The sequence below is a fragment of the Carassius carassius genome, chromosome 35, assembly GCF_963082965.1.
Source record: "Carassius carassius chromosome 35, fCarCar2.1, whole genome shotgun sequence".
In the NCBI taxonomy this organism is placed as follows: Eukaryota; Metazoa; Chordata; class Actinopteri; order Cypriniformes; family Cyprinidae; genus Carassius; species Carassius carassius.
Window position 1 is genome coordinate 24,607,234 of NC_081789.1, and position 25,781 is coordinate 24,633,014.

Below are 25,781 nucleotides of genomic sequence, written 5' to 3' on the forward strand. Positions count from 1 at the left end.
CCCGCCCACTTCATCTCTGTGAGATTAGCTCATACCTTTCCCCCCTCAAACCATTTAAATGATCGACCTGATAACTTCTGTTGTTTCCTGTGGCATGAAGTAGAACGAGAATGCTGCCAAACTGAGCAGTGAGAGAAATAATGGACAGAGACGTGCAAACCTGAAAGAGGTTGAGAAGAGGAAGAGACAAACAGTTTGGAACTTGTCACAGTATAATAATGGCCTTTATTGAAAAGGGTCAAAAGAAGACCTACATTTCAACATTCAGGTTTGTCCTGAAGCCTTCAGCAGCGCTGAATGTGCCGAGGAGATCAGAGAATGGAACCAAGCCGGGGAACAGAGAGGAGACCTGTCTGAAATCAGAAAAATCAGGTCAGATGTTTCTACCTTCACACATTACACTGTAATTAATCCCACAGATGAATCATCTTTAAACTTTTTAAAGAGCTATTTAGGAAATGCTTCCTTGTCAAGATGTTTCTCAAATCTCTCCTGCTCACCGAGGCTGATTTAAAAAAAAATCTAAACTACAGAAAATATTGTGAAATATTATTAGAATTGAAAAGAATTTGAATTTATGTCAAAATGTAATGTATTTCTGTGGTCAAAGCTGAATTTTCAGCATCATTACTCCAGTCTTCAGTGTCACATGATCTTCTGATATGCCGATTTGCTGCTCAAGAAACATTTCTGATTATTATCAGTGTGGAAATTTTAAAAGAACAGAATTTATTTTAAATGGGAACAATATAAATATCTTTAACATCGCTATTGATTAGTGTGATTGCGCATACACAGAAAGTGAATCCATAACTATATTTTACCAGATGTGTTGCGATATTTGTGCAATCAAAATAACACATTATTAAACATTTTCAAACAGAATTGGCTGACACAAGAAAAAAATCTCCTAGAAACACAAAAGAGGACACACAAAAGAGGAGACCAGGTATCAATCTTACAAACTATAGACACAAACAGTACAGTAGTATTGATAGACTAATTATGAAATAATAATAACAACACTTTACTATTTAATACTTAACAAAAATGTTAATGACCAACTGTGATTTAATAATAGGAATGTCTTAAATGTTCACTGCAATGTCAGTGAAGGGCAGAATGTGGGATTGGAAACAGATTTCTATAAATTAAATTCAAATGTCTCATTATGCCTGTAGCCAATCACACAAGCCTTCTGTGTCTACTAGCCAATTATATGCCACACTTAATTGAACATTGCAGGAACCTGATTTTTTCAGTCTGTGTGTCAGTAGACTCTCTCTGTTCTCCAGGTGCTGTAGCTGAGTTTTTGGATCCCAAGCAGCAGGTTGTGGTTGGTGTTGGAGGAACCGCTCGACTGCACTGTCGTTTCAGAAGCTCTGGGCCTGTGGCTTCCTGCTGGATTCATGATACAGAAAAGGTCTGAGCAGTTTGTGAAGCCTTAGTGGAACGTGTCTTAAATTAGTGTGATAAGAAATAAACAGGGGGATTCATTGTGCAAAAATTAAGTGAACTGGGGAGGAAATTTTTTTTTCAATGTGTATATTTTGTCATTAGGTTGTGGTAGAAGGACCGCGAGTGTATGTGAGGAACACCAGCAGTAGCAGCACCCTGGTTCTCTCTGATGTTCTCCCTGTAGATGCAGGAAGTTATTCCCTGTTTGTTCGGAACCGAGGAGGCACTGCTCACCAGACCATAAGCCTCCGTGTCATTGGTAAGATCTGAAATTAATCTGTATCTATGGTGATGGCATGACAACCAGTATTCAAATAGCCTTTTTGAGCTCACATGTTGCTTTAATATTATTTATGTGCTGTTTAATATTTTGAATTGTTTTCATGGGGTTTTTTTTGTTTTGGGGAGAAAAAGTCTCTGAATTATTATTATTTTTTTTTTAATTTCAAGATTTAGATATGTTCAAGTTTTTTTTTTTTCAAAGTTTTTTTTATTTTTTTTTTAGCTTTATTTATTTTTTTATTCACCTTGCAATTAGCATCCCATTTGTAGTGTTTTTGTTTAGCTTTTTATTTTTATTAAGACGCTTTTGTGTACTTCCAGTTTTTAAGTTTCAAAAAAAAATTTTTTTCTTTAAATACATTTTTGTATGGCTATTTTATATTTTTTTTAAAAATATTTTTTTTTAATACAAAAATATTTTTGTATTAAAAATAGAAATTAAAAATAGTTTTTGTAGCATTTTAGAAGCGTTTTTTTTTCTTTTTCATATTCAATTTGTATTTCAGTTTTTGTAATTTAGTATTTAAACAAATTTTCATCAAATTTTATATATATATATATATATATATATATATATATATGTATGTATGTATGAGCTTTCTCTCTCTTCCCATTAACCTTGCTTCTCCCTCACTTTCTACATCTCCCCAGATCGTCCAGACCCTCCAGCCTCGAGTCCGTTCGTGTCTCAGCTGACCTGCTCATCTCTGGTTCTGTCCTGGTCTGGACCGTGTTTTGACGGAGGTTCTGCAATCACAGGCTACGTGGTGGAGTTTCAGAGGCTGGACCAAACCGAGCCCGGCGACTGGGCTGAACTCACTAACCAGTGTCTGAACACCTCGTATCGGGTCTGCTCTGGTCTCGACCCGCAGGGACAGTATCGCTTCAGAGTAAGAGCCTGTAACACAGCGGGAGTCAGTGATCCCAGTGAGGAGTCAGACTGCATTGAGATGAACACTGCAGGTAGACCGATGCCCAACTTCTAAAGAGATCGTTCACCCAAAAATGAAAGATGTAATTTACTCAAACTTATGTCGTTCCAAACCTCCAAAAATTTGCTTATGTTGAACATTTAAAGAGATATTTTGGTAATCAAACAGTTGGTGGCTCCCACTGACTTCCATAGTAGGAATGGAATACAATGGAAGTCAATGGGACCAACATCTGTTTGATTACCAGCAATCTTCAAAATGTCATCTTTTATGTTCAACATAAGAAAGCAACTCATACAGGTTTGGAACGACATGAAGTTCATTTTTGGGTGAACTATCACTTTAAACAACTAAGTTACCATGCTAGTTTCTGTAGTGTACAGTATGCAAATTATGTATGCATGCAATATGAGAGCAAATTTGTTAAACATGTTAATGGTTTAAATGTATAATGAACTCCTCAATCTTAAATTTTTATTTAAAAAAAGTAAATGTAGTAATTAGAAACCTATTTAAATTAAAAAGGCTAATCTTTTAAATGTATAAACATTTTGTACTAATTTAGAATTGAATGTAAATGTTATAATTTAAGTGTAAATGTATATTTAAATAAAACATGCATTCTATAAGAAAATGATAAGTTCACATTTTTTGTATGTGTGTAGTAGATTTATAGAGGTTTAAAATGTTAATAAATATTACTTCATTTTTTAGAATGTGTGGAAAATGTTATGTGCTAGTGATTCTTTTTGACTGTGTAGAATGTGCTAGTGTTTCTTTTTGAAGTCAGTGATGCTCAAGCAAGAGACTAAAGCAAGATTAACATTTCAGGTGAGACTCAACAGGAAGTGACCTCGTATGTGGAGGTTGTGCCTGACACCACACACAAAGTCCGGGATCATTATCATGTCCATGAAAAACTGGGAGTGTGAGTATCAGCTATTTCATAAATCAGGTCTAAAACTGATATTTATCTTGACGGTCATCTTAATCTCCACAGGGGGAAGTTTGGGGAAGTGTACAGGATGACCCATAAGCACACTGGTCAGGTGTATGCTGGGAAATTCTACCGGGCTCGTGTCTCCAGAGATAAAAAGGCAGCGCGTCAAGAAATCAAACTGATGAATGAACTACGACACCCGAAGCTGGTGCAGTGTCTCGCAGCCTACGACACTCCGTCTGAGATCGTCATGATTCTGGAGTAGTGAGTAGTGATTTAATCCAATTAATCTTTAAAAGTGAGGCTTTCTAATATATACACACAAACTACATCTAACCATTTGAAAGTGTTCTATGGAGTTGTTGCACGTGCATTTTTCTTATCCATTAACATTCATTTTAACTTAATCTTTAAGTTATATCAGACCTGAATTTTTTTTTTCTTTTTCAATATTTAAAAAGTGACTTTAATGCTCATATGAGGAGCATTTTTACAGTTTTGGAATCTTAAATTTGTTTTTCACTGTGGTCTAACAAAGTTGTTTTTTTTTTTTAGATTTTAAATCAAACCTTTTTTTATACAAACGAAACCAACATGCATTTCTAACCTGTAATTGTCTCATTGCAGTATTGCAGGTGGTGAGTTGTTTGAACGGATAGTAGATGAGAACTTCGAGCACACAGAACCCAATGTTGTGAACTACATGCGTCAGATCCTGGAAGGAATCCAGTATATCCAAAGCAAAAACATCCTCCACCTCGACCTGAAGCCGGAGAACATCGTCTGTGTGAACAGCGCTGGATCGGTCATCAAGATCATCGACTTTGGATTGGCCTGCAAACTGGGTGAGTGATTCATTGTCTGTTGTGTGTGTGGGTTTTTTTTTTTTCAGTGCCAGTCAAACATTGAGTCAAAGCACACAATAAAATTTAAATCCTCAACTTTTGTAATTCTAAAGTAGAAACTTTATTTTATATTCACATTTTAATAAATATAGATACACATTCATCCCTGTCTCGTTTCGGTGTGTGTTATGCTGGGTTGTGGTTGGGAAAGAGCCACATGAGATGTCCCTTTGAGCATTCCCACTGAATCCGAATCAGACTCCCGGATGTTAATGTTTTAAATTTCAGAACTGGCTCTCCACACTGATGGCAAGTTCTGAACAGTCCTGTCAAACTGGATTTGTTGACCGCCCATTTTCTGTCCTTCTGATCTACTCTTCCTCTTGTCATTGAAATGCGATCAGATGCGGCATCAGACAAAGATCTCATGGTGATTAAACGTTCCCCCAATCGCAGGGCAGTCTCTGCGAGTTCATCCTACAAGGCAGAAAATAATCAGTGAGCAGGTTAGACTCCTTTGACTGAATGGCTGGCAGTGATGCGCGGGTCAATGTATAAACAACCCACACCCGACTGACATTTTCAACTAACCCGCCTGCAACTCGGACCGCAAAAAAAGAAAGAAAATATTGTACCCGTCCCACTTCCTGACCCGCATTTTTTAAAAGTAGTAAATGCTCATCGTAGCATCATTGGGCTATAGGAACTAGGCAAAAAAAAAAAAAAAAAAAACAACACAAAAAATTCCTTATATTCTAATTTTTAGAATTATATAAAAAAAAATCGTCAATAAGCTCATCATTTGTTCTAAAATAGTCTAGTCTGGCTATGTGTCTTTTGATGTTTCTGTTCAGCAGACAGTGAGGTTCGGGTTTGTTTCGATCAGAGCTCGTGAGCGGAGAGCGCATTTCTCCATATTCCTCTCCGCTCGCTCATTCTGTGGGGTCTCGCTCAACCCAGAATGGTTCGAAAATATGCAAGGAGATATTTAATTGTTTAGTAATAAACTGGTGTTTTCTGTATCGCTGCAAAGATGAAGTTGACGATGCGGACTCGCCACGCCGGAGAGAAATGCATATGAAATTCATATGGATTACATAATCGGAGAGTAGCCCATTTATTTTGGTTTTAATATTTTCATTTAAAAGTAGACTTTTCAAGCTTTCTGTAATATATAGCCTATATTTCTCAAATCTGTGAGGCACAAGCTGAATTTTGGTGCCCTCCAGTTCACATGCAAGTGATCCTGCCGGCCCCTCATTACATTGTCTGCTATATATTTGCTTATTTATTAAATACGGGCAAAACTAAGATACAATTTATACAAAACGAAAATCTTTTAAAGAGTTTTCTATAAAACAAAACTTAATGAAGTCGTCAAAATCATGTTTTTCCTTTTCTCTTGCCGCCTCTTCCTGCAGACTGAGCTCGTGCGTCATCTTCGCGCCAGTTATTCAGCCAATAAAGTTTAGGCCTATGTATTTCAAAATTGTGTCTAGTACTATATAAATTACAAAGGTTTAATTGGCATCTTTATTTCAAACAACCCGACCGACCGCGACCCAAATCATTAAAAATATTTTTGTAAAAATATTATTACTTAAATATTTATTCACATTAGTACCTGAAAACCCCTCCATGGACTGAAATGATGAAAGGTCAGACGAGTTTGAACTAACGAGGGCGAGTAATTGATTTTCCAGAATTTCCAGTTCTGAATGAATTATCGATTCGAGTTTCCCTCTTGTCTGGTCCTTTCATATTTTGTTTTCTTTATCCATGTGCGTGTGGCTTTTATATAAACACCCTGAAGTCATTCCCTTAGGTAAGGGGAAATCACGCCTTAAGTCTCTTTCCTAAGAGAAAACCACTGGTGGGTCCACTTGCCATTACATGTTTTAAACCATAATATCTTAGTCTGAATCTAAAGTAATCTTGACAAACTGTATAACATTGGAAAGCTTAAAGACTGTAGTTGTGTTTTTTTTTTTTTTTTTTTTTTTTTTTTTTGAGGTTTAACTGAAGTCAAATAGTGCCATACTGACCCTTAATACTTCTGATTGACATCTACTTCATAAATATTGAGAAAAGTATGGAAAAAACATGTTTTGGGTCACTCAAACCATTATGGAAATAAAGGCACCCTTAAATGGTACTACGCCCAAACAATCTCACTGAAAGGTTTTTTTTTTTTTTTTTTTTTTTTTTTTTTTTAAACCTCAACCTCAAATTTGGAACATGACTTGTTCAGAATATTGAAGATTTTCTAGCAGTTTTAGAGTAAAACATGTTTTGTAAAATATATAATATTTTCAGAAACTTCCATAACTTTTTCTTTTTCTTTTTTTGGTTCTATAACTGCTAAGTGTCTGCTTTAAAAAGAGACCAACATTAAGTCTGTGGACTGTTTAAGTTGGAAATGACACTTTCACGTCTATGCTCAAAAAGTGGAACCAACCATTAACCAGTTAAGGTGCTTTATGCAACTGGGCACTGATCCTAAAAAACATTTGATCTAAAGGCTTGTTAAATGCTTAAATATTTACATGGACCGATTACCCCAGATGATTTGGAGTGAATATTGAAGGAAAGGTGGCTGACAAGTGTCCAGCTCACATTAATTCCAATAGGTCAGATCTGTAGTCAACTGTCCATTTTGACCAACCTTTCTTTCCTCGTAGTGCTCTGCGCTGTCTTCCTCTGTAGTGCTTGACGATGAACTATGCTCCATCATACTGTTTTGTTCCTCTGTGTAACCCATCCTGACATCTGGGTCATATCCATCCTCTATTGCTTGTTCCTGCTACATGGCAGAAAATGGTGATGCATGAAGTTATAAAGCAGAATACAGTTGTGTATAGTAGTCAACTTGATACTCAACATCAATTTCCAATGATGAGCAATCAAAGGTGTTATGGTAGTTTTTTTTTTTTTTTTTAAATGTGGTTCATCTTATTGGCCTGTTAACTTCAGTTTTGAATCCATGTTTGCAATTCAGATGAATTCCTAATTAAAGTCAAATGAGATAAATTGGCTTTAATTTAATTCACAAGATTTTACCAAAATAGGAATGACCGTATTGTTAGTAAGTCTTTAGTTGAATTTTTGGCAAAAATAACTAATAAAAATGGGAAAAACTTTTAAAATTAGTTTATGAACGCTAAAGTGGCACATGTATGGCTGAAAAGAACTACAAAAATTCTGAAGTGTTATAATTGGAGTTTAATTTTCAGAATTAGTGAAGTTACAATCATTTCAAAAAAGTACTGCACTGGAAAGCAGTGTAATGGTGGAGAAACTTGCATATGTGAGCACTCACTGGTTGACATGGCCAGAGTGGAGGGAGGTCGTAGCAGATCCCAAGGACCTCAACGTTTGTGGACTGGGGATCTGGACTAGGCATGGATTCAGTGTCTGACTGGGTGTCCCAACTGGGCGGAGGTGAATCCCTCAGAATCCTCTATGAAAATGTATGTTTGACATTATTAGGTTGAATCCGATGCAGTGTAAACCAAATGCACTTAAGATCTAACAGGTTGATGAGTTACTGGGGAAACAAAACAAAAAAAAACGAAAGTAATCTCTGGCATATGTTGACCGACCCAACAAAACAATCAATTGTGCTAGTGTAGAATTAGTTTCTGCAGCTCATTTCAGGATAATTGGGACACTTTCCATTCTCAATGGTAAAAAGTGTCCCAATTTACCTGAATGTACGTACCTCAGTCCGTGGCGCAGATGCAAATGTTGATTTCTGGGGTCTTGCTCTCTTTATCAAAGACCCACTGGATTTGTCTTGCAAAATATGACTGCCACACACCCTAAATAAAAGGCGTAAACAAAAGTTGCAATAAACACGAAAATTAGACTAAACTTTTATACACCATGCAATTCCCAATAGCCACCATTTATAAAAATATATATATATTTCAGTGCTGTAAAGCGAAGATTGAAGTACATCTTCCGAGGAAATTCCATTTAAGTTCATCTATTTAATTTATGAAGACACGCCGCTAAGCAATTTTTAATAGAGACATTTTAATAGAGACATTAATATTTGAAAGCACCAAAACAAACACTCATAACATTAAGCCAACAGTTCCTCGCCTTTTCTAATCTGCTCTCTGTCGGCTGTTATCCTTCAACAGTCATCCCTTCCATCCCAAAAACATGACACTCCAAGTAACTAATATATTGTAATTATGACAAGATTAGGAAATCATAGCAATCAATCAAAAGGGGGTTAACAAATGAAACGAAGCGTTTACAAGCTCCATAAAGTGTGGAAGCCAATGTGTCTTTATTATTATAGCTGAAGTGAATGACAATGAGACTGCAAATGAACAAACATGGGAAGATGACAAGCATATTTAAGCAAAAGCCAACACTGATATGTTGTGTGAAACAAAGCAAAATCAACGTTACACTCCTATCAAGAAGCAGTGAATGGAAGAGTACCACAAATATATATATATATATATATATATATATATATATATATATATATATATATATATATATATATATATATATATATATATATATATATATATATTTATTTATTTATTTTAATTTTTTTTTTGCATTCCCATTTGCTCAAATGGCAAATGTTAAACTCCACGATAGTGTTTATGACATTCAATAAAAGGAAAAATGAGAGACTGATGACTAGTCAGGAGAGAAAGATGTCACATTTGGGACCGTAAAAGTTACCTCTTTCTCTCCTGAATCCTGACTGCAATTATCGGTTTCTCGCAATATTTTTCTTTTTATTAAATGTCATGGATTATTGTCGGACTATTTTCAACTGGTTGGTAGGAACCACCGCGGAGTAGCCCAGTGTCTGCGTGATTAGTCCGACATCAACGACAGAAGTAGCTCCGGCTACAATGTTCTTCCGCGAGAAGCACGCAGTGCTAGAAACGTGCATAACTCTTTACCTGTCCAGCAGGTAACAAGCAACCTCCGCGTCGTTCTTCATGCCTTTCTCCACTTTCAGCGCTTTCCATCTGGAATAGGCCACGCCGATGTTTACTCTGTTCTTCTGTCTCAGTCTGTCTCTTTCTCTTTTCTTAACGTCGGACTTCTTTCGCTTCCTCGGCAGAGTTTGAAGTGTGTCTGCGGTTAATGCGTAGATGTGATCCATTTCCTCCGACTCTTCTGAATAGAAGTCTTGGCTGATCAGTGACGTATCACTCAGAGTCTCCTGAAACAACCCATCTGTTATAAATTACACTATTTTGTAATGCAATATACATAGTTATTGTTAATCTAATTTGAAAACTAAAATTACTTCCAGGATCCAAAGCTAAATGTAAAAAGGAACGCACGAAACTTGCATAAAGCATGCCTGTTCATCTGCTGTAAACATCTTCCCGAATCCGCTCTCTTGTGTGACGTTAGTGGCATCTACAACATTTTAAGGTGCGTTTCCGCCATCTACTGTACTGGAGAGAGGACCAGCGCTTTGAAAATCTCTTTAAATGTTTTATACTGTCTATACCTCAAATGCTATTTTTGATTTGAGTTTGAGGCTAGTTGCAGCGTCAGCCAATGAGCAAGACGCGTTTGATCATGTGATGTCATGGACTCTGTAGAATAAATAGGCTGTGTAAAGCAATATTAACGTGTTCTGATCTTGTCACACTACAGAAAACAAATGGTTTATCAATCTAGGGGGGAAAAGCAGTATTCTTTCCAACACTAGTGGCATGTCTGCTGGTCTTTTAAAAATGTGAAATATCTAAAGTTTGCTGTATAGACTAAGGGTTTTTGAAAAGGTTTATATCGGACATGAATACAAGCGGTTCTTTTTATGGTGACCCTAATGAAACCGCGTATCTTCTGGATTGTCCTCGCGCGCACACACTATTTTGAATTAAAATTTCTAATGTTATTAATCACAATGTCCTCCAGAGGTTCTTGGTTTGTAAAGGGTGTACTGTTTTGGCTTCAATATACAAAACGATGAAGAATATTTTTAATTAACCTATTACTACTTGCAAAAGTTCATATTTACAAAAGTTAATCCAAGTTGCTCCAAGACGACAAAAACACATTTTGGTTTGGTTTTGATCCCTTTCAAATGTTGACTTGTATATTCAAGCTTCCAAGAATCTTAAAGCTTTTAAAAGTTAACTTATTGTCTTTGTAATCTGTTAAAGGTGTGTGTGTGTTTTTTTGTTTTTTAATTTTTTTTTATAAATGGCACTTTGCATGTAATGTCACCTCTTTGTATGCAATGACATTTTCTGTGTTTTTGTTTGGTACCTTGGCGTTAATAAAGTGGAAAAAGTCCAAAAATGTACACTCCAGTCTGTCCCTAAACAAATTCTCTGAATGGCCTTGACATGGATTCATGCAGAAATGTTGATCAAACTCTGGTAGTATTTGCATATGTATTGTCTGATTTGGGTCACAAACCTGCAACAATTGTGCATATTTAGTTGTGCATTGGATTAACTTTCAACAAACTAACACAAACTGTCCAGCTTCAAATATAAAACTGGCTTTTTATATGGATGACTTAATGCACAGCACTTATTTTATATATATATATATATATATATATATATTAGTCAGACCTTTTTTATGTATTTTTTTTTAGAGCCTGGTAAACGTCTGATGGTCTTACATGGGACTCCAGAGTTTGTGGCCCCAGAGGTTGTCAATTATGAGCCTGTAGATCTGGCCACCGACATGTGGAGCATCGGCATCATCTGCTACATCCTGTAAGAGCTCTGAGAGAAGCAGTTTATAGATGCCACCTCGACTTGTGTGTCTCTTTGCTCAATGCATTTTCTTTTTCACTATTTCCCAGGCTGAGTGGTGAGTCTCCATTCCAGGGAAACAGCGATGCAGAAACATTAGCTCTGGTTACTGCAGCGCAATGGGAGTTTACTCCTGAGAGTTTTGAGGATATCACTGATGAGGCCAAAGATTTCATCAGCGGCCTGCTGAGGAAGGATAAGAGGTGAATGAAGGAATGGGACTCCATTAGCATGGTCACATCATGCATGTTTTACTATATTCTGTTAATGATCCGTAACGATGTTATTTTAGTATAATTCACACAGCAGGCTTCGTCTCACGCTGCCCATGTTAATCTCGCGGCAAATTGGCAATTCCTGCTTTTGATATGAAACATTCTCCGCTTTTGAATTGGAAAAATACACTAAAACATACGGGTTTGGTGCACTTAATGTGATGTAAATGGTAAAATGTAGTGCTTCAGTTAAAGACAGCGCCGTTGAGAAAAAAATTGCGACAAACTTTAGTCTCTCCGGCATTGCCATGTGATCACGTGGACATTTAATCGAAAGCTTAGTGAACAGTTTTGGAGAATTTAATGTTTCCCCATTCAAAGACATAGGAGCTGCACTTGCATGCCAAGAGGCAATTCAAAGATGGCTACCGAGTGACATGACTTGCCTTAAAGGGACTATACATATGACAATACATTTGAATGGGTTTAAGTAGCATTCACTATACAGGAATTTGCAGCAATTTTTGGTAAACATTACAGCATGTTATGCATTGTCAATGACACTTACAGTATCATTTTATTCTGGAGCGTGATGGAGGCGCAACATTAATGTGGTTTTCTTGCATTTAACCCTCAGGTATTGCTTACTTATAGAACATTTAATAAAGAGTTAAGCTGTATGGTTCATATTTTATTTCAGTAATAGTTAATATTTTAAGTAGATATTTTTGTACTAAATACTTTGTGCAATAACTATGGTCCATTTAATGACTTAAAATATTTTTTTTCTAGTATTTTTATTACAACTAGTGTAGTCTTTAAGGTTAAAATAGAGAAATGGTTTTAAATTCCAATGCAAAGAGGTTAATTTGCCTCTTTGCATTGGAATTTAAAACCATTTCTCTAATCATTTTGTGCTCAGGGAAAGAAATAATTTGTAATGCCATGGTTAACCTATTATATGTACCCTTATAGCTCGTAACTAAATTGTATCTATTATATTGCTGGTCATGCCTAGGTACCTTAGGTGTGTGGGAATTATTTTATTTATATATATATATATATATATATATATATATATATATATATATATATATATATATATATATATATATATATATATATATATTTAGACGTGGTTAACTTTAGATTTTAGTAAGTTATTATATTTTTTTAATGATGCTTGTAGAAGTCTACATAATGCAAACAAATTGAATTAAACCCAGTTTAAATGGTGCTAAAAAGGCATTCAACAAGATTTTTATCCCCCTTTATGTACAGTAAAAACACATTGATATTGAAAATATCATTCCACCCCAAAAAAAAAAAAAATCTCACTCCGAGCTTAACTTAAATATTGGTTGCAGGGAATCAGATCCTTCTAAGATCCCGATTTGCAGGAAGCTAACGACAACAGTTTTTTTTCCCCTCTCCAATCTGGTCGTTCAAGCCAGCTAAAAATACTAATGTTACACTTACAGTCATGGGTGAAGCTGCACTCGGTCCTGTCTGTCCTCTGAAGATGGTTGGGATGGTCGTGTCCTTTAGACGCCGCACAGTGGCACGGTTAACACTGTCCATGTGATCCAAATAGTCATCTGGTCCAAAATGCTCTGAGCAAACACGCCATTTCTTGATCGATTCTACCGGTGTTTTGAGATCTATGTTCAGAACAGACAGCCATCTGTTCTTTCGTTCCTTTTTTTTCGTTGGAATTCTATGAAACATGATTGTAGAGTACACCTTAGACTTACTATCACAGCCCTTTACAACGCACATAACCATGGCTAGTCACACACACGGGTAAATCTAGCCATCAAATAATTTGCAGGCTTTCTGCAACTACATAAACTAGTGAAAGTTCTTCTCTTGGTAAATGACGGATTGCAAACAATTTAGGTGCATACCGACACGACACCTACTGTACAGGAGTGTGCAACATTGTCATTTTCATATTCTGTTCGTCAACCTTCCGTAAATTATGCCGCCTCCTCCTTATTCTCCTTCTATTCCCAGTAAACGCGTCAAATTCCACTCTGCCGTGCGTAATATCACTGCGCCTGCTGCAACCGTGGTTAGGGCAGCGAAGTTCCTTGATTATGCCAGAATGAGAGTATAGACCCTTTGCAAACACGTGACCACGACCACGTGACGACGCCATGCTGGACGGCAAAATCACTGGACGCGCAGGCTGAGCAGTAGTAGACGAGCGGGAAATTTGAATAGTTTTAAACAGATTAAAATAGATAACGTTAACATTACCACTAAACTTCATGGCTTCTTCTATTGAAGAAGTTGTAGTGCCGTTATCGGTCGAGGTAGGGCATCTGGTAGGTGCTCACAAAGAGCGATATTTGGAGAAGTTGGAGATAGCAGGTTTGGATACAGACCCTTACCTTCTTCATCCCTCGGTTTTCACGGACCTCGTTAAATCGCCGAGTCTGCCTGACTTCGGCCCACACGATTTGTACCACTATGTGGTAAACGGGGTATCCCCATACACTGGTGCTGATCTCAAAGCTTTTAAAAGTCTGGATGCTTACCAGTTCTTCGTAGCTGGCTGGGTTACAGCTACGCGATGCTACGCTAACGGCGGGGGGAGGTACCTCATAATGGCAAAGGTAAGACATCGATCTATGGTTTATTTTGTATTATTACATGGCTTAGTTGAATTCTAATGTAGAATGCAGTCTGTTATTTCTTGATAAATATTTATATAACACGTAGCCTATGATTTTAGAGTACATGGTCGGCCGTGGCTTTTTAATGGATGCCTGGACGCATCCCAGCTCTGGGAAGTGCAGTCATTAATTATCGATCACACGTTAATCCATGCAGACAGTAAATCACGGTGTGTCTTTGATCCGTAGTAACCACATATAATTGTAACATCTAGACATCTTTTTATCTGTGATTATATTCGCAGTAGCCTATGTTAAGATTCTACCAGTTAATCACAGCAAAGTATTCACAATGTGCATTTATTGTGTTACTGCAGCATTAAACAATAACATCACAATAACATTCATGTAAAAATAATGTATCTATGCCACTTTCTGTATTTGTAGGTGCATCATAGCCAGTAAACCACGGAGTGTCTGTGATCAGTAGCCACACATAATTTTTACATCTAGCCATCATCTCATCTGTGATTATATTCGCTGTAGCCTATGTTGAGATTTGACTATCACAGTGATTAAGATGTATTCACAAGGGGCATTTATGGTGTCACTGCAGCAGTAAATAATAACATCACAATAACATTCATGTAAGAATAATGTATTTATGCCACTTTCTGTAATTGTAGGTGCATCACAGTCAGTCACTGTCTGAAACCCAACTACAACCATGGGTATCTTTGAAGAAGGATGGGACAGTCTTGTGCGGCCACTGTACATGTAAAGCGGGCCTGGGAGAGGTGTGCTCCCACGTGACAGCTCTGCTATACGCAATAGACTCTGCTGTTAAACATCTGGAAGACAAAAGCTGCACTGATGGGCCCAGACAGTGGGGACTTCCTCCTTTGAAAGCGGGCAAGGCTTTGTACGAAGAGGGATCAGGAATTGATTTCTCACATCCTGCCAAAAAGCGTTGTGGTGTAAACAACCAAAGCCATTCAGGTTGTCCATCTGTGAAAAAAGTGAGTGTGTCTGCAGCAGCTATAGAACAATTCTACAAGGCTCTGGATAATGCAACTCCAAACCCTTCAGAGAAGAGTGGTATCCTACGCATATTGCCACACTACTGTAAACAGTTTCAACCAAAAGTGGTGTCTCTGGGTCTACCACAGCCCCTGACTGAGTTATACAGTGCTCAGAACCGGAAGCTGTCTGCCTCGGACCTTGAGAAAAAATGTGATGCGGTATTCAATGATATGGAAGTCACACCAGAGCAGGTATAGTCATCCCTCTTAATCTCATATGACTAAAATGTGCTTTAAGGTGTCATGTCATTAATTTCATCTTCTATAATTTACAATGTTGTAGGCAGTAAAAGTTGAGGAAGAGACACGACAACAGGGAAAGTCAAGGCTATGGTTTGACATGAGGGCTGGTAGGGTGACAGCATCTAGGTTCAAGTCAGCTGCAAGGACAGACCCTACAAATCCTTCCAAATCCCTAATTAGGCAGATCTGTTACCCTGACCTATGCAGATTTTCAACAGTTGCAACCAGGCATGTGTGACATAATGACATAAACATACAGTTACTGTTTTTAATTTCACCATAGTGTAAGTGAGTAAAGAAATTAGATGTTCTTTGAACTTATGTTTCAACTATGGAAATGTATGCAATACATGTTGTGTTCTAATGTAGAGGGCCCCTGCTCACAAAAACATCAAAGAAACAAAAACAAGACAAAGAAATGCATTTATCATTGGAATATTTATTATAGTCAGTATTACAAATTATCAACATTAAATTACAAACATGATGACAGATTACATCCCTCAATCTCTTTGAGTGCCCTTATCTATTTTTAATCCCAGGTGTATGGTGTAGGTCCTTTGCCTATTTATTCCTAATGTTCCTTTTAAATGGTTCCTGTTATATTTAATTTACACCTTTTTAAACTACTCTGTGATATCTGTGATAGAATATGATACAAGAGAATATTATGTGCTATTAAGATTAGGCCAATTTTGGGTACTGACATCTATAGTACTTATAGTTCTTAGGGAAATGAGAGAACAAATCCAATGAAAAGGACACTCAAAGAGCTACGATGACTTAAAGGAATAGTTCACTTTAAAATGAAAATTCTGTCATCATATACTCACTCTCATGTTGTTTCAAACCTGCATGAATTTCTTTCTTCTGCTGAACAGAAAGGAAGATATTTAGAAGATTATCAGTAACCAGACAGTTTTTGGATCCCATTGACTTCCATAGTATATTTTTTTCTACTATGGAAGTCAATGGGACCCAGAAACTGTCTGGTTACTGACATTCTTCTAAATATCTTCCTTTCTGTTCAGCAGAAGAAAGAAATTCATACAGGATTGAAACAATATGAGGGTGAGTATATGAAAATTATCATTTTAAAGTGAACTATTCCTTTAATAACATTATTTTTCTCATTTTCAGATGGGGATGTGAACATGAACAAAAAGCCAGAGAGACATATGAGGCTTACGCTGCACAACATCATCAGGACCTAAGTGTTCGTGATGCCGGTCTCCATATTGATACCTCCCGTCCCTACCTTGGAGCATCTCCAGATGCCTTGCTGTCCTGCTCCTGCTGTGGCGATGGTATTTTGGAAATCAAATGCCCACACTGTGCCAAAGACACCGGAGTCCTCAGTGCCACTGAAAAGAAACATTTCTGCATTGAGAACACAGATGGTACACATGCACTTAACAGAGATCATCAATACCACTACCAGGTGCAAGCCCAGTTGTTTGTGACGAAGCGGAAGTTTTGTGACTTCATGGTGTGGTCTACATCCGATTTTTTTATACAGAGAATTTTGCCTGATGCTGACTTTTTTACAGAAGCAGTGCAGAATGTTGAGGCCTTCTATAGGTCAGCCATTTTATCTGAGTTATTGGCCAAGACATATACATGCCCAGATAGACTGCTGTCAGACAAAACACAGTCCACAGACTCATGAAGTGAATTACTAGAATTGTTGGGTCTTTGTAAATTATAGTGTGGTCTAGACCTACTCCATTTGTAATGTTTTTCTTTTAATTTCTTATGATGTGATACTATAAATAAAATGTAATTGAATTATTAGTAAGATTTGCCAGTGTGTAATTCTACATACATTTAATATCCTTTTATAAAGTACAACAGCATAGTCAAAAGTTTGAGGGCTGGTTTATTTTACAAAAACATCTTTCAACACGTTTATAAAAGCCAACCTAAATTACATTAATAATGACATTAAGCTAACGTTAGCTACCTTTGTGAATGGGTAGCAGTAACGTTAACGTTAGACTGCACAGCCCTATCACACTAGCTGGCACTTGCTCATTACATAGCTAACTTAGGTTACTCATGTTACAAATGACAATTTGACTGGGTCTCCATCTGGACAAGGATGGCGATATGGTATTACACAAATTAAGTAAACGTAACTGGGAAATACATGAACCTTACCTTGTAAAAAATGCTCGCTGCAAATCCTGGAGTACTTGGAGGGCTGCCAGTCCTTTCGGCTGATAGCAGCAACCCATCGCTGCCTTCTCTCCCCATCAAATGGTATTCGATAAAAAGATATATTGGCTTTACCCTGTCTATTAGCACAGCCCACGGCACAACACGAAATAACCATTTTACAACTAGAACTAACTCAAACACGAACTCATTTGGCTTGCCGTCCGTCTACAGAATAGCTCTTCCGCCGTCCGTCATGGCGTTCAGAATTCGCGCGAGTAGAGCGTGACGTCACGTGCAAAGGGTCTATAGTATACAAGGGCGTAGATTTGGTTTGAACATTGGGGGGGTTAAACGTTGTATGCTGCCCGTTATTTTTTTCAAAAAATTTTTTTTTATGTTTATTGTTATTGGATAATTTATTTCTTCCTATCTATCTATCTGGCAACATGAGAGATTATACACCTCATAACGTTATGAAATTTGTGTATAATCATCATTAATAAAATTCTAACATAGTAGAGATTATCAAAAGAAAGAAACTAAGTATTGAAACCCGCCAGTAGGCGGCAGTATTTCACTGTTTTAATGAGTTAGCCACTTAAATCGTTAATTCATCCAATTCGTTCAAAAGTCAGATTAATTTAGTAAGAAAACACACACCGATGTGAATACTTTTGTCGTTGATAATTACAGACACTATTGAAAAATATACTAGCAAAACAGACAGCTGCTTTGGTAACTTGTTATACTGATAGTTATAGCTAAATACATTGCAAAGGATTAGCTAGATAAAAATATATGTGGTGTGTACTAACTATTACACAATATTCTCATACCTCATTCTCAGTACATGCTTTTTATTTTCTTTTTTTTGCATCCCTCTCTGACCAGCAGTTAAATATAGTCCGCTGTGCAGCGCTTCTCTTCATTTTTGGCGCTAACATTAACCGTGTGCTCTCCCATTCAAACACCACTCGCTTGTTTTGGTGAAAGTGCGACTCATTGGTTGGGCGTTACCAATCGGTTCAATGGAGGGGGAGTATTTTTTGTCTGATTTATTATGACATACTCATATTTGATTAAGAACAAAATTATTTTTACAAAATAAATGAATTCTATTTTTTCATATTATTTTTCATTTGATCTACTGTGATTTTCATGTTGAAATATTGGGGGGGTTGTAACTGATGGATTTGAATATTGGGGGGGTTACCTCCCCCCCATCCCCCCCACAAACTACGCCCCTGCTATCTTTTCATTTTCCGTCGGTCTTGGTTCACAGTCTAACTACAGAAGAGTCGAGTTTTAAATAGGAAAACTATAGAAACTCTCTGGTCCTATTTGAGCGAGATACTAATGGTCTAATCGGATTCAATAATCTGATCAACTAAACTAAGTGTGCTATTTAATTTCCGTTTTAGATGACCTTTCAAGAAGCTGAAACTTAATTCAGTATCAACTAATTTATGTTTTTCGAATAGTTAGCTGTAATAACTTTGATTTGTAATCTGTTCATTGGAGTCTTGTTTTGAATTAATTGACCATTTTCAGTCCACAGTCATGCAAAATGGAAGTAGACTACAAGTTAAGCAGCATATTCTATATGTAGAATGTTTTATTTTTATTTATACTCCCCTAGAACAAGATTGTCCTGTGAGAAAGCATTAGTTCATCCCTGGATAGCCTTATTTGAGGACTCAAACGCCAGATTAACCAAATCCCTAAATAAACAGAAGATGAGAAGATACCTGGCCCGACAGAAATGGAAGGTATGGAAACTAGTAAGAAGTTTAGTATAAAGATGCTTGACTGCTTTCACTGATGAACATCTTTGGTAAACTGCAAATCATGTGCATGTCTGTTCTATCTTGCAGAAAACTGGTAAAGCCCTGCTTGCACTTACAAGGATGTCTCACTGTAGCAAATCTGATGGACCTGTGTCTCCCATTTCTGTAGATGGTAAGACGCACAACAGATGAAGTGTTCAAAACCATTATATATTACTTTGCAATTATGTTTGGCTTGGCTAATGGCACAAAAGTGACTTTCCCCTACAACTTCCTCAGGATGATTCAGTTGTCCTCTCATGTCTCTGTAACTCTATTTTCAGTAAATGCTCTGGGGAATGAAGCCAAACAAGCAGTGGCATCACTGGAAAAACAGTTGTGGAGTGAACCACGTTTCCATCAAGCCCTGCATGACCTCACGGAGAGCTGTGGAGCAACGGTGCACCTGGCTTGTACAATACAAGGTACCTCTGTCAGTCGGACGGGCGAGTCTGGGTTTAGCGGGTGCCGGGAATTAAACGACCACATCCAAACATTAACATGATTTCAAGAAGTTCATGATCGGACCATAATTCACTGAAATGACTTCTGTTTGCAGGATATCCTGACCCTGAAGTGCTTTGGCTGTTTGAGGAAGCGCCGCTGGAGAAACACGGACGAGTTCAGATGAATTATGATCAGAACGGTGCTTGCACACTCACCCTTGCTCAAGTACAACCAGGGGATTCTGGGGTCTACAAATGTTGTGCGTCCAACAGTTTGGGACAGGCGCTGTGCTCTGCCAGACTCACTGTGAATCTCTAAAACCCCAAATATACAATGTCAAGCTTAAAGAAAACCGGATGTGAACTTTAGGAACTATTTGTAAAAATAATGCCAAAACAATCACATGTAAACCATCCACATAATAATTTTGTTGTATTTCACGATTTCTGAATTGTTCTATTGTTTAAATCAGTCATTAGTTTCAAGTTCAATTTCTATAATTTTGCATGATGTAAAGTTTTAGCCATCATTTACTAAGTGAGACTGTGAGCTTTGCATCTTTCTACAGAACCTGGGCATGGTTTGATTCTGCTTCATTTATGACAGTTAAGTTTAATTTTTTGAATGTGTGTGTATATAAAGATTAAGTTTATTAAAGTTTTATGAAATTAACATCATTCTTAATTGGTAATTTCAAACAACTGATCACAATTACATCAAAAGTAATTTTCTAAATTTGCATTCGATTACTGACCAGTTGGTCTATTATGGGTTAATCTGACATTCATTGTAATCTTTGGTCTCCAGGAGGCACAGTATAGATTTATAACCATCTCGCTTTCAGAATAAGCAGAATCTACACCACGATCAAGATCAAAGCCTTTTCTACTGAAAACGGTTTACAAAAATACATAAATGTCAGTTTGACAACAGGCACAAAAAAGAAATGGTAAACCACACATTGCAGGTCTATTAAAAGTACTGTGTTTTCTATCCCGAACCTTTTCCTCCACATAAGAAGAGCCGCGAACATAAGAACTGATACTGGCTCATTCGTTTATGAAGATAATAAATGGTAAATTACTTAAACAAGTAACAGTGTTTTTTGGTTTCTGAAATGATCAACTAAGGAAAACCGCCACTAAATTCTGGAAACGCTGAAGTCCGGTTGTATTCATATTGAAGATCTGGTTGTTTCTTGTCTCTTCTGAATCCGCTGCTGTAATAGAGTCCAGGCTTTCAACACCTGAGGAAACACGCATACATCAATGATTAGCCACATGTTTTGAGATTAATAAACCACATTCCTGATCTGGTGTGTGTGTACCTGTCTCTGAGTAACGTCAGGTTCCCACAGTGTGCACAGCACTACGTTAGCATGTTCTATCAGCTTTGCATTCAGCCACTGGCTCTTCAGTCTCCTCAAGGCATCTTCCTCCTTCACACCGTCACGCTGGACTATACGCTTCACTGCCTGAGACCAAGAGAGAGTTAACAGCTAGAATACCCTAATACTGCTACACACTGCGGGGTGCACAAGTCTTTGACTACTAGTCAAATTGTTCACTTAAATGCATGAATAGAAAGTAAATCTATATATTTAAATACATTAATACTTATTTAGTAAAAACGCCTTAAATTGCTCAAAAGTGACAATGTTTTAAATACATGAGCTTCATATCAAAAATATATATCACCGTTTTCACAAAAATAATTGTCGACACTGATATGAAATGTTTATTGAGCAGCAAATCGGGATCTTAGAAGGATCTGATTCCCTGTGTGTCTGTATTGAAAAATTAGTACCTCTTCTTCTGGGATGGTGGCCACCCAAACCTCGTGCACCAGATATGTCCATCCCGCCTCGAGCAACACAGCCGCGTCCACCACACAGACACACTTACCTGAAAAGGAATCAAGGAAGTGAGAATGAATCACAGCCAAAACAGAAAAAGCTCAGCTAGAGAATGCGAAGGAAGTGATTAATGCTTCACCCTGTTCTTTTGCTTGTTCTATTCTCTTCTTCACCAGCAGAGCAATCTCCGGCCACATGATATCTGTCAGAGCTTTCAGACGCTCCTGGAAAACAAAAACACACAAATACAATACGAACAGGATTGAATCAAGTGTTCCCAATTCAATTATAGTCACCTGCTGATTTAAGTTACCTGGTTTCCGAACACTTTCCCACCCAGTACTCGTCTATTAATGCTCTTGTCCTCATTAAGAATATCTGACGGCAAAAGAGCAGCAGACAAAAGCACTTTTAACAAACAGTTTAGGGAAATATTGCAGAAAAATTCTGGTATAAACTAGATTCGTTAAGTCTCCCCTCCATACCTGGGCCGAACTCCTGGACGATCTTATGATAAGCGGATGTTCCTGGCAGGTAAGCCTCGTGACCGAGCTGATCGCAGTCAATCCTCAAGGCGCCGAGAGCCTCCAGTCTGTGTGCTATAGAGCTCTTCCCAGACCCGCTGCCGCCCGTCAGACCAATCACATACGGGTCCAGAGGAAGATCCGGCTGCGGCTGCAAACACAAGAACAGCAGATTAAACCAATACTAACAGCTTTACCTTGATGTAGATGAAATCAAAGTAATAATCAGTAACTTGATTCTCTGGTGAAACTACATCAAGTTAGAGTTTATAACATCACATATGATAAAAAAATTGCATTATTTATAAGATTTTAAAGTTTGGGGTCTGTAAGATTTCCACAAATATATGATAATAACACAAAATGTTTCTTGAGCAGCAAATCGGCATATTAGAATGATTTCTGAAGGATCATGTGACACTGAAGACTGTAGTAATGATGCTGGAAAATTCAGCTTAATATCACAGGAATAAATTATATTTTAACATATATTCACATAGGAAACAGTTATATTAAATCATAATAATATTTCCCAACATTACTGTTTTTATTGTATTTTGATCAAACAAACACAGTCTAGGTGTGCAGAAAAGACTTCTTTAAAACATTTAAAAGATCATATGATGAATGGTACTTTATATGAATAAATATATAACATCAATAGAGAACGCAACAGCAGCTGAGCTGAATCATGCATCACATGATCAACATGCACATGACTAAATGGCCTTCATTAAATTACAAAGCAGTCACTCTTTAAATTAACGTCTTGAGACTCGGAGGAGACAAAGTAACGTCTTTTTGTTTAACAAAAGTTTTTTTGTACAAAATCCAGCACAATTTCCTGAGACTTCATCTATGTAACAATTCATCCTGAATAAAAACACTATTCACCACATCCAATAAAACAAAGTTAAATATTCCAGTAATGTTATTAAATGCAGAAATATAACAGTTATGTACTAATGCACACTATACTGATCAATAGATGAAGTGCATTGTGTGATTGTGGAACTGTGCTAGTGAATGTGAATGTGAGCAGGATGTTCGTACAGATGGAGGTTTGAGCAGCGTTCCCAGCAGTCTTGTTCTCAGGCTGGAGGAACTGATCTTCTCCTCCTCGATATCAGCACGATGGGCGTCTTTCAACAGCTGGATCTCGTATAGAACCAGTTCAGCCAATCCCTGCACAGAAAACGTGAGGAAAAAAAAGTTCAGAAGAACAGCATTTATTTGAAATGTTCAGTTTTGATCAATTTAATGCATACAGGTTAAAAAAAAGTCTTAATTTCTTTAAAAAAAAAATCTTATTGACCCTAAGCAGTAATGTATATTTGTTTTATTATCAAAAAATAAATGTTGAGCTACTGTATATAAAGGTTGTGGTTCTCTGGTCTAACGATAAAGATTTATAGGCACTGGATCACAACCAATAACGTTCTCACATTTTCCACCCGCTTCCTGTTGACAGCTTCACCCCCTTTCCTCGTCTCCTCGCTGACCACAATGCACTGCAGCTCAGGGTCGGTTATGGAGGGGCCGAAGGGGTCGGAGAGAGGAACGATTTCGTACTTGAGCGATGGTTTTACATCATTCAGAAAGTCCTGGAGCTTCTGCACACGCTGATCGTACGGCTCTATCAACTCCTTCAAGAGCTTATCTTTACAAAAAGCAGGACACACATTTAAGAAATCACTACAAAATTACAAATTTTTCGCGGGCCAAACGGTATTTTCACATTTTTAAGTGGGTTATCTCTTGATAACAATGGTGGCAAAACATCTCAGGACTTTACTTCGTTCAGATACCAAATAACCAAGTAGACAAACTTATAAAGCCTTATTAGAGTTTCTTTGAACAGATTTGGGGAAGTGTAGCATTTCATCACTTTCCGTTTCTCAAGATGCAATGGAGTGGTGTGGATTATTTGGATGTTTTTATCAGCTGTTTGGACTCTCATTCTGACGGCATCCATTCACTGAAGAGCATCCATTGGTGAGCAAGTGATGTAATGCTACACTTCTCCAAATCTGTTTCAGTAAAGAAACACAATCATCTACATCTTGGATGGCCAAATTGACATTTTTTGCCAAACTACTCCTTTAAAGATTTCTAGAGGGTCTCCACTTACTTTTTAGTAGTTCCTGGTCACACACACCAATGACAAAGCGTCTGTTGGCCATCAGACAGGAAATATTCAGCAGGGTCTTGTGTGCGCCATGCAGACGGTCAAAGGTGCCTCCAACCACCACATCACTGAACGTCTCTAAAGGTTTTAATTGTGCACCTCTTCTATCTTCCTCAAACTCTTCTATTAGTGGGTTCAAAAGCACAGAGGAGAGACTCGGCTTGCAGACGTAGCAGTGACCAGCGTACTTCTGCAAGCACTGGGTGACCAGCGAGGACTGGCCTGAATCCTGGATGGGGAAGTCTGTGAGCACTACTTCTGGCGAGTGGGACAATGTCTGTGGGATGGGAAAAGGACCGTTGTTTCCGCTCAACGCCGCAGATTGGGTGCGGACGTTACTGAGCAGCACTCTGACGTCAAGGTGCGCACAAATGTCAGCGGCATTGCTGTAAAGACGGGAGATTAGAGCGCAGAGATCCACCACAGGTGGGATGTAGGCGGGCCACACCTGCCCACCTGTGCCCAGGTTGAGGCCGGGGTGGAGATGGACGTAAAGTGTGCGCTCAACCACCTGGGCAGCAGACGTGAGGACAGGAGCGATGCGGAGAGGGAGGACGTGTAACGGAGATGTAAGGACCAGGATACCGGTGCTGAACATGGACATGATGGACAGCTGATGGTGACTTTATGATCTGAGCCTGAGGTGCTGAAAGATATAATACACATTAGTGCTGTCAAGCGATTAATCGTGATTAATCACATCCAAAATAAAAAGTTTTGGTTTAGAAAATATACGTGTGTGTTTTGTGTGTGTATATATATATATATATATATATATATATATATATATATATAGACATACAGTATATATGTTGAATATATATATATATATATATTTAATTTATAAACATAACATTTTCCTTAGATATATATACATGCATGTGGGTATTAATATATACATAATACATATACACAGTACACACACATACATACATTACGTAAACAAAAACTTTCATCTCGAATGCGATTAATCGTTTGACAGCAAATCTAAAAATGACACATTATTTATTCAGCTCCATACAGATAAAACATGTTTGCAGAAATGACGAATCTGCGTCGGATCGTTCCACAGCTGGAATTAAGCGCAAGAAGTCACAGAAACCAGTTAAACCACACCGGGACAACACAATGTGACGCCAGATTACTTCAGCCAAACCTACCTGAGGATATTCTGCCGATTAAGGTGATTAGAAATGCTAAATGTGGAATAATATTGCAGAAGACAACCGTTTGGTATCAGGCTACGTCATAATGACTATATAATAGACTAATGTTTTGCTTAGCAGCGCGAACTCGTGTCCAGTTGACCTAGACGGCCATGTGCTGGAATACTGACTGATGATTGGCTGATAGCGTGAGTTCCTTCCTTAAGGAATCATGGGAAATGTAGTTT

The 25,781-nt window shown here is 37.7% G+C and overlaps 2 protein-coding genes across 2 annotated transcripts; one reads left to right on the top strand and one right to left on the bottom strand.

The window, feature by feature from the left end:
• LOC132116301 (myosin light chain kinase, smooth muscle-like) lies at nucleotides 1–20,493 on the top strand. The gene is made up of 14 exons (XM_059525080.1): nucleotides 1–372; nucleotides 884–949; nucleotides 1,296–1,423; nucleotides 1,561–1,717; nucleotides 2,392–2,703; nucleotides 3,504–3,600; nucleotides 3,673–3,876; nucleotides 4,240–4,457; nucleotides 11,065–11,188; nucleotides 11,278–11,430; nucleotides 19,188–19,317; nucleotides 19,423–19,507; nucleotides 19,659–19,799; nucleotides 19,934–20,493. The coding sequence occupies exons 1-14, from the start codon at nucleotides 219–221 to the stop codon at nucleotides 20,137–20,139; spliced, it is 2,175 nt and encodes a 724-aa protein (XP_059381063.1). The 5' UTR covers nucleotides 1–218; the 3' UTR covers nucleotides 20,140–20,493.
• On the bottom strand, nucleotides 20,451–25,728 carry coasy (CoA synthase). The gene is made up of 10 exons (XM_059525093.1): nucleotides 25,549–25,728; nucleotides 24,332–25,034; nucleotides 23,646–23,860; nucleotides 23,254–23,385; nucleotides 22,162–22,351; nucleotides 21,990–22,054; nucleotides 21,816–21,900; nucleotides 21,628–21,725; nucleotides 21,149–21,295; nucleotides 20,451–21,067 (listed from the first exon to the last, which is right to left on the bottom strand). Exons 2-10 carry the CDS (start codon nucleotides 24,990–24,992, stop codon nucleotides 20,996–20,998), a joined length of 1,665 nt encoding a protein of 554 aa, XP_059381076.1. The 5' UTR covers nucleotides 24,993–25,034; nucleotides 25,549–25,728; the 3' UTR covers nucleotides 20,451–20,995.
• Nucleotides 25,729–25,781: the final 53 nt, after the last annotated feature.

Coding starts and splice junctions, on each gene's coding strand:
- LOC132116301 (XM_059525080.1), top strand. CDS start 219: ATGGCCTTTATTGAAAAGGGTCAAAAGAAGACCTACATTTCAACATTC. Junction 950..1,295: donor CACACAAAAGAGGAGACCAG/GTATCAATCTTA, acceptor TCTGTTCTCCAG/GTGCTGTAGCTGAGTTTTTG. Junction 3,877..4,239: donor ATCGTCATGATTCTGGAGTA/GTGAGTAGTGAT, acceptor GTCTCATTGCAG/TATTGCAGGTGGTGAGTTGT.
- coasy (XM_059525093.1), bottom strand. CDS start 24,992: ATGTCCATGTTCAGCACCGGTATCCTGGTCCTTACATCTCCGTTACAC. Junction 21,726..21,815: donor AGAACAAGCAAAAGAACAGG/GTGAAGCATTAA, acceptor ATTCCTTTTCAG/GTAAGTGTGTCTGTGTGGTG. Junction 21,296..21,627: donor CCACCATCCCAGAAGAAGAG/GTACTAATTTTT, acceptor TCTTGGTCTCAG/GCAGTGAAGCGTATAGTCCA.